Source organism: Paroedura picta, chromosome 3, assembly GCF_049243985.1.
Source record: "Paroedura picta isolate Pp20150507F chromosome 3, Ppicta_v3.0, whole genome shotgun sequence".
NCBI classification, from domain to species: Eukaryota; Metazoa; Chordata; class Lepidosauria; order Squamata; family Gekkonidae; genus Paroedura; species Paroedura picta.
In genome coordinates this window covers 37577722-37594725 of record NC_135371.1, presented here as the reverse complement: position 1 = coordinate 37594725, position 17004 = coordinate 37577722, and the positions used below count along the sequence as shown (strand labels likewise).

Here is a 17004-nt window from a genome sequence, read left to right as displayed (position 1 = left end):
GCTGTTGGCAGGCAGACCCACAACATTCAGGCCGTGCTGAGAACAAGCTTGCCTGAGGCCCACTATTGAGCTCCTGGCAGAGACGGCATTTGAACCAGGGACCTCCTGGTTTATAGCATACTGGGCAATCCTAAACAGAGTTACACCCTTTTAAGCCCATGAAGTCAGTGGGCTGAGAATATAATCCCCCCCCCCATTATTCAGTTTTAATTCTTCCACAAAACCCCTTGAGGAACTAAAGGTTTACAAAAGAAAATATGCACAACATGAGTCAGCTTTGAAAACAGGGCTGTGGCAGGTTGGTAGCAAAGGGCCATCTGAGGTCTTGATGCAGGACAAGATGGGCCCCAAGGGCTTCTCTTTACAGGCCTAGTTTGGTCTTTCTCCAGTGCCTGGAGCCAGGCATGAAACCTCCAGTGTATAAACGGTCTTAGCGTTGCATTTGATCTCATTGCCAGTTATCATGCAGATCCATGGTGGAATCAGCCGGTTCTGTTTTTGCTTCTTAGCAAGAAACTGTTTGAACTTGAACGTTTTGTGGGAGGGCATGGCAAAGACCTGACAACTGATCATCACAATGTCACAGCAGAAGAGAGAAGAGTATAATTTGATTGCTCTGTCTTTTCACCATTACACCATGAAACTTTCTGAGTTCCCACTCTATACAAATGACAGTCCAGAGTGAACTCATGCCCCATTCAAAGGAAGTCCAGTTCATATAATATCATATGTCTCTGAAATCATTCCAATGAGAAGCCATAAGTCCTTTTCTTTCTTAAGTGCAGTAGTTTCAGGAAACATTGATAGTGGTTAACTGCTAAACAGCTGTTCCACCTTCTGGATTACTTCTTTATTCCTCAGGTTATCACTAGCAAGCTGCAGCACACCTTAAATTGGGAACTGAGGTATGTAACTGAAATCAAGATGAAGCTAGCACACCATGCGCTTTCTCTAACACAGTAGCATTTGGAACAGGATCGCTTTCAAGTTCCACTGCAGCTACTGCATATCGATTTCTGACCTGCGGATGGAAACGCTGTCTTGTAACTCAATCTACTGGGGTGACTGACCAAGTTTGGTGTGACCCTGAATAGTCTCTCATTCCAAGTCATCAGTAAAGCATTGGGAGTTCCAGTGGGTGGCCACAATTGCTTCATGCCACTAACATTCGTTTGGAATTATATGACAGAAAAGACAGTAGAAGACAACAGCTGTTCCTCCATTCATTCTGAATGGATTAATTTTGAGTTCCTCTCTTGGCAGTTGGGGTCTTAGTCCTGGGTCTTCCACAGACACAATATAATTGTCTTACACAGCTAAGTCAGCTCAGATTTATTTAGCCGCACGTAGTGAAACCCTTTCTAGGACCAGGACAACATTTTACAAACTTGAAGATGGTTTGGAACATGGGAGGTCAAATGCAGAGATTTGCATGAAAATACTTGATGCATGCCCTACAACACCTTTGGGACAGTTTGCCAAATCGATAGGAAAGCAGCAGGCCTCTTGATTAGATGAAGTGCGGCCTCATACTATCAGTATGGAGGGAAAGTGGCATGGTCTAGCCTGATCTCATCAGACCTCAAAAGCTAAGCAGGGTCATTACTTGAAAAGGAAACCACAAAGGAAGATTCTGCACTGGAAAGCAATGGCAAACCACATCCATTTCTCACTTGAAAGCCCTTGCTGCGGTTGCCATACGTCAGCTGCAAACTGACAGCCCTTTATGCACGCACAGCGTTATCCGTTAAACGTTCGATGCGAAAACACTGAGACGTTCAGAGCCAATGTAGTGTTTTAAAGAGGGCAGCTATGCTAGTTTGCTGCCGCTAAAATAACAAGAGTCTCATGGTATCTTAAAAACTAGCAGATTTATCTAACAGATGTCATAAGTTTTCGTGAGCCAGAATCCACTGTCAGATGCTGAAAATTCGGGTCAGATTGTAGGAGGACAGATTCAGATCTCCATCCGGCCATGATGCCTATTGGGTAACCTTGGACGGGTCGCTCTCAACCAACTCTAGTTTGTGTTGGCAGAGTTTCAACATGCAGAGAGAGTGAAGCATCAGGCTGCTTAAAGAATAAAACAATTTTTATTTAGAATAGAAACAACTGTGTAGAAAGAGGAGAAGAGAGACCTAAGTATCTGTTAGCTGTTGTCATTCTTCTGTTAAATTGCTGTACTGGAAGTAACAGGAAGAAAGTGTGTTCAAAAAGCATTTGAGCCAATCAGGACACTGGAGATAATTTGAAAATCATCAGGAAGTTCCTATCCTATCAATGCTAAATATATATTTCCTTTGATGCCCCCTGCAGGATACCATTTATATTGTGGTTAATTATACACACTGCAGATCTTGCATATCTCAACACTTTGCAGGGCTGTTGTGCTATATACACTGCCCTAAGCTTCTTGGAAGAACAGCAAGGATAAACAGTAGATACATTCACTGTACATGCCCTCTGTTTTATGGTTCTGGTAAATCTGGGGGCAAAAATGGGAGGAAACAGAAGTATATTTATATATTCATCTTATCTCAGTCCTGCCCCCTTCCATTCTCCTCTGGCAGAATTGTGGCATTTTCCACACATTTCAAGTATCTTTGCAAGTGCAGATTTTTTTTTCAAATGTAATGGTGACATTTGGGATTGATCCGTAACCTTGAGAGGTGTGCGCAGTGTGTGATATGAGCAAGTCCTGCCATGCCAAGCATGAGTACAGTCTAGCTCTGGGGACTTCATTAAATCCAGTGACGTGTATGAAACACTTTTGCACTTGCCAAAATTGATATTGACTTATGAATGAATTGCGTGCTGGTCTACAGAGTTCTCAGTTCCAAAAATAAAATAATTTGTTTCCTAATTGTGAGGTAGATATTAACTGTGGTTACTCAGATAGTTGTCTCCAGCTGTTTGAACAAGACTAGATTTTTAAAAAAATTAGAGACTTGTTCAGCATCAGCTTTTTTAAAATAATGGATCCTTTGTGATACATTAAATGTGTCCAAAAGTGTGTGTTCTGTTTGATTCACTGCTGAGGGTTCATAAGCTGTAGTCACTTCTGTACTTGCTATTCATTTACAAAAATCTGTATGACATTTTTCTGTCTCAAGGGAAATTCAGGGTTGCTTATAAAGAATAAAAGCCAACCACAGCGAATTTCACAAATGCAATAAAAATGGAACAAAACTGCAGCATTCCAACATAAATAATGAGAAGACTGCAGTGCCAAAACAAACAAAATCATCAAATGTCCACATAAAAGACAGCATCAGGCAGGTATCCACACAGCAGGGCATCTCATAAGTGGATCACAACCGCAGAAATGGCCATTTAACAGTTCATTTACTTTACCTTATGGGTTAGGCCAGTTGTCAGTCATCTGCTGAGGGTTGGAAATACTTTCATTCTGAGTTTAGCACCTAATCTGCCCATTAAGCAGTTCACTCAGAGCCTGCAATCTCTTCTTGTCACTCACACCGATTTGCAGAAGCATCATCAGAAGGCAATATTTGCAGTTCTGTCCTGCCTCACCACGAATTTGAATTAACAACCAACCTATCCCTGTGGGCAGGGCTGCCAACCTCTAGGTGGGGCTTGGAGTTCTCCCATAATTACAGCTGCTCTCCTGATTACATAAATTAGTTTCTCTGGATAAAATGTCAGGTTTGGAGGGTGGCTTTCTATCTCGATGAGATCCTTCCCCTCCCCAGGTTCCACCCCCAAAACCTGCAGAAATGTCCCAACCCAGATTTGGCAACCCTGTTTGTGAGCCTGGCCATTCCTGTTTCATGTGCAAGATCCCAGGCCTGTAGCCTTCTCCGCATTTTGGGGTTCTCCATTTTTAATGCACAGTTTATGGCATTCTGAAGATAAAACAGTGGATCGGTCTATTGCTTGCAATACGGTATACCAATTAGGCTACAGAAGCAGAACTATGTTATTGTTAATAAGCTGTATGTTGTGCTAAAAGATCACCGCCCCACTGAGCAGCATGAATGGCTTATCTCTAACAATAGTCTTTCACTGCCCTCTGCTGAAAGAATATCAATTCCAAGTTGGAACAGGGAACCCATATTGCAGGAGAAAGGAATCCATATGCCAGGATTCCCAGGAATTCTATGTGGTATTTCATCACTTCTAGTTCCTATGGCCAAGGTATGCAGGCTCCCTCCACCATTACTGCCTGGGACCAGGATACGCTGCACAGGATAACTCCTATGCTTCTGACTGTGCACTCGTAAAACAGCCAGCATTCAATGGACTTGTAGCAGTGCTTTTGCAGCGGCTTGGCTTGCAGAATTAAGGAGGTGCTTCCTATTGCTTACCAAGGCCAGAGATGTGTGTGAGTTGCTTCCTTAATCCCTGCCGGTTGGCCTGCTCTTGAGAGAACAGGAACAATATCAGTCATAGATTGCCAACCTCCAGGTCATGGTTGCCGATCCCCCATTATAACAACTCATCTCCAGATGACAGAGATCAATTCATCTTGAAAAATGGGTATAATGTTAAAGGTTCTTTAATATTATACCCAACTAGGGGCAAAGCCCGTTGTAGCCAGGAATACAATAGGCACTAGAATGCACACCTGCACGGAGGCCTTCCTGAGGGCTGGGTACGTGGCAAAAGTGTAAATCATGAGAGGGAGGGAGGGAGGCTGTCCTGGGTCCCATGGGGCTGGTGGGCAGCTGTTATTCCTTCTCCTGCCCCCCCCCCAAACTATTGAGGTCCTGCCTACAAACCTCAAGGAAACCTCTCTCCTGCAAACCTTGAGTGCAAGGAACTCTGTGGCACTGTGCCGAGAGGTTGAGGGATGCCAATCTCCAGGTGGGACCTGCAGATTTGCTGGAATTGCGGGTCCTTTCCAGGCTACAGAGATCAGTCCCCCTGGAGAAAGGAGCTATGTGAGAAGTGGAACTCGGTGGCCTTGGATCCCAAGGAGGTGCAAGGATGCCAGGCTCCAGGAGGGAAACAAAGAGAAATGCTGCGGGACAGTAAATGCTAATAACAATAAACATAAAATAATTCATAAACTTGTCACAACGTCTTCCTTCAATGAAAATATTTGATAGCAGAATTTGCTTGAAGAACTGAAAAGCTTTCAGTCTATTATCAAAGTAAATCAAGAACAGTGACATGTTAACATCGAACATAAAAACATTGGTTGGAAAAGAATTTACACTGGGTTTCTGAATTACTGCCTCTATTTCAGCCTTTCTCAACATTTTTACCACTGAGAAACCCCTTCTGCAATCATGCAGAACGCGGTTCAGAAGCATAGCAGTGAGAGCCAGTTTGGTGTAGTGGTTAGGAGTGCGGACTTGTAATCTGGCATGCCAGGTTTGATTCTGCACTCCCCCACATGCAGCCAGCTGGGTGACCTTGGGCTCACCGCAGCACTGATAAAACTGTTCTGACCGGGCAGTGATATCAGGGCTCTCTCAGCCTCACCCACTCCACAGGGTGTCTGTTGTGGGGAGAGGAATGGGAAGGCGACTGTAAGCCGCTTTGAGCCTCCTTCGGGTAGGGAAAAGCGGCATATAAGAACCAACTCTTCTTCTTCTTCTACATGCCCACCTAGGGCCCATACCCTTTCCCACCCCCTCTAAGCCCATCATTGGCCATTGGGGGGGGGGAGGTCAATGGTCATGTCACCCAAGCAATGTGTAACAAATTCTAATATATCTGTTCCACTATATATTTCTGGTAAGGCATTGGAGGAGGAGCGTGTCTCATGTCTTAAGAGCCACTCAGCACTTAATACCCCCCTCCTCCTTCCACTTCCCTCTGAGGCTGCAGATCCCTGCTGCATGAGAGCTACCCCTGCCTGTGAGTTCCATAACAGCTGCCTGCAGCTTTTCCAGGTCCTGGGGGAGGCCATCAGCAGAGTTCTTCCACTCCCCCAACCTAGTACTCATTGTATTCCTGAATGCATCAGACGTGGCCTCTAGTGTTTGTGTGTGTGTACATACACACACACACACACACACACAGAAATACCTCCCAGCCATTCAGGAAACCCTTCAGGGTTTCACAATTCCTGGTGGAGAAAGCCTGCTCTATGTGCTTCTTCAGCTACATTCAGTGCCATGGGACCTGAGGATCTCCTGGACTGACAGTCCCTCTCCAGGATGTAGAGGTCAGTTCCCTGGAGAAAAGGGATGCTAGGGAGAGGGTGTCTCTGTTGCCTTGTGCCCCAGGGAGGCTCAGGGATGCCAGCTTTCAGGTGGAACATGAGGATCCCCTAGAATGGCAGTCACTCTCAACATTGCAGAGATTGCCCCCCCCCCACCTTCTGGGGAGAAATGGGCTGCTTGGGAGAGTGGGGAGGAGAGCCAGGTTGGCTTGGCTGCAACACAGCAATGAAACAGGCTTCTGCCCTCCCCTCCCCCGCATCTCCGAGGAGGAGGAGCTCGTGGAAAGGACTCGCCAGCGCGCGCTTTCTAAGGAGGGCACAGGGCAAAGCTCCCTGTAGCCTGCCCCCTCCAAGGAGCAGGCGGGCAACCCCCCCTGTGGCTGGCCCTGGGGCCCAGAGCGGCTGAGCAGGCTGGAGATGGAAGGCCAGGCGGGGCGCGGGAGGCTTGCGCACAAACCGCGCGCTGGAGCGCCCTGCAGCTGGAGGCCCGGGAATAGTGGGGGCAGGCAGGGAGGCGTGGGTGGGAAGCCGAGCCCTGGCTTGAGAAACGGAGGGCCGCTGGGGGGTGGCTTCCCCAAAGACCGGGAAACTGCGGAGACAGGGGGAGAGCCGCGGGCGGGCAGGCTGCTCCGGCGTGTGCCTCCGCCCGAGAGGAGGGTATGTACGACTGCCGGCTTCCCGGACACCGAAGAAGGCCGTGAAGGTGGCTCCGCTCTCCCACCCACCCCGCCAGAGCTGCTCAATCAATGGGGCCTGCTCTGCTTCTTCCCCACTCTACACTGGAGCTCCTAACTGGCGCTGACTGCCCCCTCCCCGCCGCCGCCGCTCCAACTTCTACACCGGAACTTCTAACTGGGGCCGGCCCGCCTGCCCCTATTCACTGGAGCCGGCTTCTCTTCTACCGGGCAAGTTCTTATAGCTGGCAGGAAGTTGGGGGTGGAGAGCTGACTCCTTATCAGCCCTTCCTAGCCAAGGGCAAAATCCCCATAGGGGCTACACTTCAAGGGCGGGCCATTCCTGGACAAGGGCCAATCAGGTAATGAGTGACCTGTTGCTTCTGAAAATATATGGTTTGGTGATTGGGGGTGATGAATGCCCCCCACTCTATTCCTGCCCTCCTCAGATTCCATTCCCTAAATCTCCATGTATTTCCCACCTCAGAACTGAGACTATCCTAAGTCAAAGGGAGCTTTCCTGCAGAATAATGCCATTTCAAGCCACTGCAGTGACTGTTTGTAAATGAATTGTGCCATTTCACACAGCGAAATCCAGTTGCAAAGTGGATTGAAAGTGCATTATTTGGTATGTGTTAAAATGCCCCAAATGTATCAATGCACTTTATAGGTTGGCCACCTGCCATAATATCGCCTATGCCCCTCTCTGGAGTGTATGATTTATCATGCATTAAAATGAGGAGCGAAACTGTTAACATTTGAACATGCAGATACAGGTGATACTGCCGACATAAGCAGGAAATGTTCCCTGCAAAAGTAGCTTGAGGCTGCTCCTTCATCTTCCCCTGCTCCCTCTCCTGTGATCTGATATACTTTTGAACAGGTCCTTGGCAGTCATCATCTAATGCTCCATGGGGAGTTCAGGATCATCATTATAAAGCCTCTCCCATCCAGTGGCAGACAATAAAGGAAGGTTGCTAAGCAGCCACAGGCAGTTAACCCCTAAGCATCTGGACATGGTTTATTCTTGAATGATCCTATATATATATATGTAAAATCTGTATCTGCACCATAAATAAAGCTGAAGAGCGATGGTGGGAGGAGTTGGAACTTATCATCTACCTTATTGGGCCCCCCTGGGGAGTTACTTGCCCCAGAGCACCAATCAGGCAGGGGATGGTCCACTCCTAACTGCCTCCCCCTCTGCCTTCCAGCCGCATGAAGAGGTGGCAGTCAGGTAAGGTGGCCCCAGCCTGAGCAGCCCTCGCCAGGCCTCAGTGGGGCTGTCTGGGTGGGTAGCAGGGAGGCAAGGGACACCCACTTGACTCGCCCCAACCCTAACCAGCCTTGCCATGGCCTGGCAAGGCTTCAGTGGGGCTGGCCAGGTGAGTTGGTGGGTGAGGCAGGGAGCGCCCACCTAAGCTCACTCCCACCCTGACTAGCCTCGCTGCAGCCTGGCAAGGCCTCGGGGGGGGGGGGGGCGGGCTGGCCAGGAGAGAGGTGAGAGTGCCTACCTGAGCTTGCTCCCGCCCTGACCAGCCTCACCACAGCCTAACAAGGCTTCAGTGAGGCTGGCTGGATGTGGGAGGTGGGGAGTACCCACCCAAGCTCGCACCCTCCAGACCTGCCTTACTGCAGCCTGGTGCAGGCTAGATCCCATTGTATTTTTAGTACAACGGGCTTTCCTGCTAGTCTATAAAATAAGACTTGGACGTCAGGGCTTTGTTATCTCAAAGGTACACTACCTAATGATCTTGAAATGGCACTATATCTGCTAATTGTGGTATGGTTATGTATTGCAGCATACTGGAAACAAATTCCAACAATCGCAGAATAGCTGTAGAGAATATTGAAGGCAGCATACTTGACTAAACTCACATATTATATACACTGTTCTGGAAGTTCCTTTTTCTGTATGGGTAAATTTCTTGAATGATAGACTTTATTAAATTCCAGAATAAAAAACATAAATATGGTATTTGACCCCATGTTTTCTCTGAAGCACAGCGATTCTGTTGTGATACCAGCATCTTTACTAAGATATATAAAACTAAATTATTGTGAAAGACAAGGAAATCCACCTCAGTATGCTACCACCACTACCATAACCTATGAATGCTTTTCACCTCACCCTTATTTCTGCTTGTGCACTTAAGTTTATTTTTTCCTTTTATGGATTATTATTGTGTTAGTTCCTCTTGTTCCAGGTATATTGATCACATGAATCTGCCTTCAAGGTCAGCATTAAGTACTTTGACTAGTAGCAGCTCTTCAGGGTCTCTGGCTGAGGTGTTTCACATCACCTACTACCTAATCTTTTCAGCCAAAGAAGCTGCGAGTTGAACCTGTGACCTTCTGCACACAAAGCATATCGCTCTACCTCGGGCCAGCCTCTGAGCTGAGCTGAGCTGGATTACCTCCCAGTATATTTCTAGCCTGCCTTGTTTCTCTGTGGTTCTTCCTTCCTGAGGCAATAAATTTCGATAAGCAGTAATCTAAGCCCCTGCACATGCTGGGAAAACAATGGCACGACGCTAGAACAGTGAGGATGCTGCTTTAGCTGTCCTTGAGCTTCAGCTTAATCAAGTCACACATGGTGCCAGTAAGGGATGAATTCTAGTAACAAGCCAAGTGTGGATGAGAGGCATGGGTGTTTGTTCAAGCTGGCATAGCTTGCTTTGGGAATACTAGATGATCCTATCAGTATTTCTCTCTCAAAGCTTTTAAAGCTCCCAATAGGTGTGTGTGAGGAGGCAATCCTTCCCCACACACCCTTCCCCACAAAAACCATTAAAGAAGCATAAGCATTGACTTACTGAAACAGGATCAAAATCCTTGCACTCATTGGCATAAACTCACAGGGTATTATTCTTTACTTAGTATTGAATTACATAACTTACCGATGCTTCTGTTTTGCTGCTAGAGATTATAGACTCTTTTATACCCATAATGCACTTTCAATCCACTTTTAAAGAACTTTGCAACAGGATTTTACTGTATAAAATGGCAAAATCCACTTGCAAACAGTTGCTGAAGTGGATCGAAACTGCGTTATTTAGCACGTGAGAAAGCACCCAATGTTAAAACTTTTCACCTTTTCACATGGACAGCTTGATGTACCTTTTAAGCAACCTAGAGAAGGAGCATGGGTGATGAGCTTTTAATTAGCAGCATTCCTTGCAAAGGAGGTGCATAAAATATAGGACAGGGTTTATCCAACCATACAAAATCAGCTACAGCTCTGAATTCCTTCTGAGTATCCAACAATAGGGCTGATGGCAGTGGAAGATTTCCACATATGCTAGAGTCCTTGCGCAAGTGGAAGCACACTGAGAAGACTGTGCCAGAAGCTTGCACTGTATTACGATTATTGTATTCCCAACTTGCATTTATATTGGCACAAAACATTGTGCAAGAAAATATTAGGATCGACAGACTTTGCAGTATTTGTGCAACCGGAACTGTGTTAAGCGTGGTGACATTTCTGTTCAGTCTTCACTGGACCCATCTCATGGAGCTGGAGCTTGTAGGAAAGGTAAGGGGGAGATGATTACTTATTACTTCCAGAGTTTTACACATGTATGTATTCTACCCACCTTCACTCTTAGGAATTGTTCATGGGCAGCAGATATGCTGAGACCTCATCAGCAACATCCAAACCTACCTTCACTAAGATACTTGTGTTTTATTTTTGGGTCCAGCAGCAGTTCTTTTGATTCCTTAGGTTTGCCAGTCAGGTAACTGATGATCACGTTTGACTACTGGGTCACTACTGGAATGTGTCTTTAAAAGGAGATTACGTTGGGATGTACGTGCTGCTATTTTAACCTGCACAGTTAGCAACATTATTTCTTCTTCTTTTCCTTTGAACTTTTCTGGTAGGATCCCCTACAGACCACCTTTAGTTTTGCATATATTGAAGGTGTACAGTACCTCCATGACTGATAAGGTCTTGGTAAATTTCATCTCATGTTCCTGAGCTCAGAGTACACCGATACACTGAGGACCTCAAGGCAAAGTCCAGACTTAAGGTCTTGGCAATCACCTTTAGGTCCATATACAATCTTGGCCTAGTGTACCTGAGGGACTACCACACTGTCTATATTGCCCTAGGAGCTTTACGCTCTGCCAATTCCATCTAGCTGGTGACCCCCAGCCCCAAAGAAGCACATCTGACCTCAACCAGGGACAGATCTTTCTCTGTCCTGGCCCCCACCTAGTGGAATGAGCTTCCAGACAACAGGGGTCTGCCAGAGCTAGTGCAATTCCACAGGGCCTGCAAACTGGAGCTTTTCCACCAGGCTTTTTGGCTGAGGTAAGTGAACCTGCTACCAACCAGTGCTCAGAGGCCCCTCCCACTACCAACTGCACTCATTGAAGAAAAACTGAATCCACAGTGCAGTAAAACAGTCCCATTGTTGAATGTTAAATTGAAGTGACAAAGCCAAGTTCTATACTATACAGCATTATGAAAGTTCCAATGTAAACTGCCCTGAGCCGCAAGGGAGGGTGGTATATAAATATTGTAAAATGACCAACAAACAGGTTGTCTAATGCTCGGCTGAGCTGCTTGCCACTTACAGACAACCTGCGGATCAGACTATCCATGAGACTGAATGTCTTGAAGGTAGGGATTAAAGGTAGAAGGTCTGCCAATATTGGAGAGCAAACAGAATGTTAAACTCATACATTTTATCTCAACAATGAATTTAACAAAAGGAAACACAATTAGCCAAGAGATGATAAAACCTTAGAGCACATTAGAAGCCTTAATGAACAGCCCCCCATCTTGATGGAGAAAATAACTGCAAATCAGGGACGGAAAAAACTGTGTAAAATCATCAGTGTTAAATTTCGCTTTCCATTACTGAATAAATAATATCTAATTCTTTTTTTCCTCACTAGCACCAAATTGCGATCCAGGGTTATGCATGTTATCTTGGAAGGTGGTCCTGCGTTTTCAATCAGGATTTTTGTTGATAAGCAGATGTGACTAGGTCCATAGCGTCAGTCATTTCTGACATGGTCACTCTATTCTAAACTCTTTCAGTCAGGAGAACCTGATGGAACATAATAAGTCAGATGCTACAAACGGCCCATGCAAGGTGCTTGCCGGACAAGAAAGAGAAAGACAAGGGGACATTAATCATGGACTGCATGGCACGGTGACCACAAGAACACATGAGTCACAGCTGCACTATGAGCACTTTCCTGGGAGTAAGCCTCACAGAATAAAAATGAATGAGTCATAGCTGCACTATGAGCACTTTCCTGAGAGTAAGCCTCACAGAATAAAGTGGTAATTACTTCTGAATAAAACTGCTTAAAATGGCTTTCCTTGAAAATATTGTGGGGGTAAAAACACGTCCCCGCACTCCTGCCCTAGCAATGTATAGGATTTAATTTTCACTTGCTTCTACGTATTCCTGCATAGCAAATAACACTTTAGAAATAAATTCCATGTTGTATTTTCCACTTCCGTTTTAAAATCCCTAGAAGAATAATTATGTGGTCTAACAACGGAACCACCTTATCTAATAATTTCTATAACAACTTCAATGTTTGCATTCCAACATTTCATGCATAGATCACTGATCCTTCCAGAAATGATAAAGTTGCTTCCTGTACTATCCCCACTTATTATAAGCCTGACTTAACTTGTAGATATTTTTCATTGTAGAAAAAGTTAGATCCAGTCAAATGCTTCTGCCAATGTCAAACCGCCCTGAACCGCAAGGGAGTACGGTATAGAAATGTAACAAAATAAAATAAATGTTTTTGAGCTCCAGTTCCAATTTTGTAATAATTCATCTCAAACACAAAATAATTTCACAAACAGTTTTCCTGGCATGCATGATTTTGTGCCATCATCTGATACTGATGGGCACAAATAGCTGAGTTTCAGTGTTAACAGACAAGAAAACAACCTCTGCGCCCAAATGAAAATCAACCCCTTGAGGCAAAATTTCATCAAAAAGACAATTGGGCTATAAACAATTTTGTTCTAATACTGTGAGACATTTCCAGTTAGAATAAACAGAGATCTGAAGAGCTGAACAGTAGAATCATATCACAACCGCTATACGTATTCAGTAGATGTTTAATAGAACAGTATTTCTTTTCATTATGAGTTGGTGCCGAAACTTAACTGCCAAATACACCTATTTTTGCTGGCATAGCACCATCATTAATTCAGAGCAGGTTCTCCAACTTTGATACAGCATTTGTGGTTGAGAATAGTGTAATCTGGTTAGCAACTATTTTGAGTAGGGCCAGAGTCGAAGACCGACAGGCGAAGGCTTCACCTCTATTGTCCAAAATGTTTCTCAATGTCCCATTTTGTTATATAGCCCAGAACTGATGTATGGGCCTTGATCATACTAGGGACCAATTAAGCTGGGCAAGTCATGTGATTTCTTTTCATATAATAAATTAGGTCAGGGAGGGGGGGTTAGAAGGAATCTGTCTGGGAGCCCTGTCACAGTTACTGCCCCATCCACCTCATTTCACCTCTGAGTTGGCAACTGGTGAGATGAGAAAGACTTTGAGGGCCAAATTTGCCTGGGGTTCATTCAAAGATGACCACTCTTTTATCATTTATTTTTAATTTTAATATGTCGGTGTCACTTTTCCAGCCGAACAGGAAAGGCAGTGAACATTCAAACATTTCAACATTAAAACCTCAAGACATGTTAGTACTTTGAGGGGGGGATATTTCTTGGGAGTGTGTTACCAGGCACTGTGAACCGACACTTTGGGCTTCCTTGATGCCATTCTATAATCCCCAGTCTGCACTTAGCATGCACAAGCCATTTGGTATCCTCCTCCTCCTCCTCTCAGATATAGGCCTCTTTCACAGGTAACAGTAATGGGGAAAGGCTGGGCACAGTTTGCCCCCTTTCTCTAACAGGGGACAAGGAGAGAAATAGCGTCAAAACTGAAAATAATGACTGCAAAAAAAAAGTTTCAGCCACTGCAGTCATTTCAAGGCTTACCTCCATCCTGCATTGTTTGGCGACAGAAGGCGAAGCAGTTCTTCCAGCGTGACATGTTGGCTCTGGAGAGACGAAGAGCTGTGAGCTGTCAGCCTTCTGAAAGGGTTCGCAGACATGCAGCTGAAACTGTAATCCACCTTGCTTTAGAGGGCCGGCCAGTTCTACTTAGGCCCTTCAGGCATCTCAGTAAATGCTTGCAAAGCCAAAAAAAATCCTGCTTTGGTTTACAGTATGTGAACATTTCCTAACAAAATATCAGTCAGGACCTAATTTTGCTGTCAAGATGGAGCAATTTCCCATGTCCACAGTAACAAGAAGGAGGTGGCTGGGAACAGAAAAACGAGAGAAAGATGGAAGGACCAATTTATAAGACTGTAGTGTTCCTTCAAGAACAGGCTTACCTTACATCCACAGAGCAGCTGAATAATAATAAAATAATACGGCTTATGGTTACATAATACATTATACATAATACATACTGCCATGCATATTTTAGCGGTCTGTTCATTTCATACAGTTATATGGAAAATCGCAACATGATTTTGGCATTTTTAACTGGTATTTTGTCAAGCAAAAAGGAGGCGGAAAGGACATTTGTTTCAAAACACATCAGCCATGAAAGAAAAAGTTTCCTAAGGGATGTGCGTGGTAAGATGTTGGGGGGGGGGGGGAAGAAGCTTCAGGAAAATATGCGCCAGTCTGACCAAGTTTGAGTTGTGTCATTTAAATATATACAGAAGCATGTTGTCTTGCATCAAGTCAACCTTTTGTTTCTACAACCATATTAATTGGGTTGTGTGATTCTACATACACTTCTGCAATATAAACTCCATTGAAAGCAATAGAGCAAAATTGAGTTATATTAGCTTCATCAGTATCAGAATGTATCCCACTGGGGGGAGGTTTGACTAGATCACCCATGAGGTCCCTTCCAGCTCTGTATTTCTATGTTTCTATGTGCGGTGTTTTGTTAAAAGGCCATTGCTTTCTAGCTGCATGAACAGCTTCATATTCCATACAAAACATGCACGTGTGTGGTTTGCAAAATGATTTACAGTTCTATATAAAAGCTATATAAGTGACTGGAAATATGACATATATTCTAATCTGATACACTTATGTTAAGCAAGTGCACATTGTACAAAATAAGTGCTTGGTAATGAAGTAGTTCCTAATAAAATGGAATCTCTTGGGGCTAAATCGTCTCATTTCAATTCTGCCCTATTGAGGTTGTGAAATATAGCATATGCCTTTTGCTTCTAAATTCAGCTGCAAAGAACACAGAAGGCTGCCTTCATAGCTGCTGATCCAGTGAATGGTTTCCTACTAACAGGTTCTCAACCAGAATGTTTTTTTTAACAGAGGGATTGTGATTTATATTTTGAAGAAAGAGAGGAAGAGACCAGGCTACTTTGCCCTAATCATAAACTCAAAGTAGCAAATTCTCTTGCACAGATGTCACTCACTGCATTTCTGTTAAATAAATTTCTCCCCTAGATCTTGTTAGGCATTGCTTATATCCTCAAAGTCTATTGGCTCAAAAGCATCAAATAAAAATTCAGAACCCTATGCACTGTCAGAATCCTGTACTGCAATTGTTTTTTATAATTATAATTATTATGCTGAAAGTTGGCCCAACGGCTGCTGAAACTTGCAAAATGAGATTTGTATGATAGACTCAAAGCCGTCCTTTCCTCCTAAACTTCACTGGTGCTCCCCCCCTCCCCGGTTTGCCGTTCTATTCTTTATGAAATAAGTCAACCATTTATTCTTCTGTAAGCCTCATATGAAGGATAATATGTCATTGTTTTTCTCAAAAAAAAAAGAGTTCTTGACAGGCCATCCTCACTAAGTTGAAATGGAAAGCAGTAAATTCTGGTTCTCTACAGTCAAGAAGAGATGGTAAGAGATTTTTATGACCCATCAAGCACACGAATCATTTAGTAATCCTATTTCCCTTCTTTCTTTCCCTTTTTTTCTCCCTACTACTTTGCAATAAAGACTGCAAACTACTTGTATCTAGTGTGTGAACGGGTCACTTTCTAACTTGTCCGCCACTGACCTTTGGAACAGAATCCCATTTTAATTGAAACAGGAGAAGCATCAAGCTGTGGGACTGCCTTCTTGACTACACCCCCCAAAGAAACTTACAGTTGAGCTCACAAAATCAGCTCAAGATCCCCAGCCTCAAGAGAATTTAAATTGGCCTCAACCAGGGTCAGGGCTTTTCCTCCAAGGGACTGCAAGACAGAACTTTTCTACCAGGCCTATGGTTGAGGCCAAAAATATATGCCATCAATGAGTTAGCCTCCCTACACAAGTTGACAAACATCTGTATATCATCCAGAAACTCTTTATAACAATGCATTGTACCTCTCCTCCCTCCTGTTAGACAAAAGGAGGTGAGGGGTTATTAAAATTGGTTTTAATGCAAATCTGAATGTTTGAAATGTCTGCAATGTTTAATTTATTGTTTTATCTTAATGTGGTGTGAGCTGCCCTGAGCCCTCGGGGAAGGATAGCGTATAAATTTGAAAACTAAACAAATAATAAATAAAGCATTTCAGAAGTTGTGTGAGGCCTCTTTCAATAGGCAGTGTCCAGTTATTTAAGAAGAAAAACTGCTCATAAAGGCTGCTGATTGTATTGGTTGCAAGTCTTGTATGTACTAGAAGTTAGAACCTGGTCGATTCAAGGGAAAATCTTTCCACAGGTTCAGGTAGGTTTGTGTGTTTGTTCCTTTCTTCCCCTCCTTTTTTACTGTGTTTGTTCTTTTTTTTTCTCCTTTATTACTAGAAATGCCAGAGATTGAATTCACAATCTCATGCATGTTCTCACAATTACCCAAAAGAGAGGGCAATGTTGGTCCCGCTTTGAAAGTGGGATTTGGATTATATTTCCTTTTGATTCTCTTCCAACATTCATTTCTGTTGACCTTTGTTCTTTCTACAAAACTCAAGAGGTCATCTCCTACCAGAGACAGTCTTAGTCTTACCAAACAGAACACAGTAATTTTGCAGCCCAGATACCATTGTTGTTGGCATTACAGGTAAACTTATCTGCAGATTAAGCGTAAGAAGGATGATTCTGCTCACCCCCCTAACTATCTCATGATAAGCATTATTTGCAAAATGGCAAGTCCATCACATTATAGTTTAATAAAAGTACTTAATCAAATTTATCAAATGATTTCCCCCAT

At 44.1% G+C, this 17004-nt stretch overlaps 1 protein-coding gene and 1 long non-coding RNA gene across 2 annotated transcripts; one reads left to right on the top strand and one right to left on the bottom strand.

The window, feature by feature from the left end:
- Positions 1–361: 361 nt before the first annotated feature.
- LOC143831085 (putative ribosomal protein eL39-like 5) lies at positions 362–549 on the bottom strand. The gene is made up of 2 exons (XM_077324210.1): positions 430–549; positions 362–397 (listed from the first exon to the last, which is right to left on the bottom strand). The coding sequence occupies exons 1-2, from the start codon at positions 547–549 to the stop codon at positions 362–364; spliced, it is 156 nt and encodes a 51-aa protein (XP_077180325.1).
- A 5227-nt stretch (positions 550–5776) lies between these two features.
- LOC143831842 (uncharacterized) lies at positions 5777–16323 on the top strand. Its single transcript, XR_013228983.1, has 3 exons — positions 5777–7172; positions 11861–12027; positions 15807–16323. It is a non-coding gene; the product is annotated as an uncharacterized LOC143831842 (long non-coding RNA).
- The last annotated feature ends 681 nt before the right edge of the window (positions 16324–17004 follow it).

What these genes read in the sequence shown, in the direction of transcription:
- LOC143831085 (XM_077324210.1), bottom strand. Translation starts at nt 549, where the DNA reads ATGCCCTCCCACAAAACGTTCAAGTTCAAACAGTTTCTTGCTAAGAAG. An exon ending in AGATCAAATGCAACGCTAAG is followed by an intron (nt 398 to 429) that starts ACCGTTTATACA and finishes TTCATGCCTGGC; the next exon opens with TCCAGGCACTGGAGAAAGAC.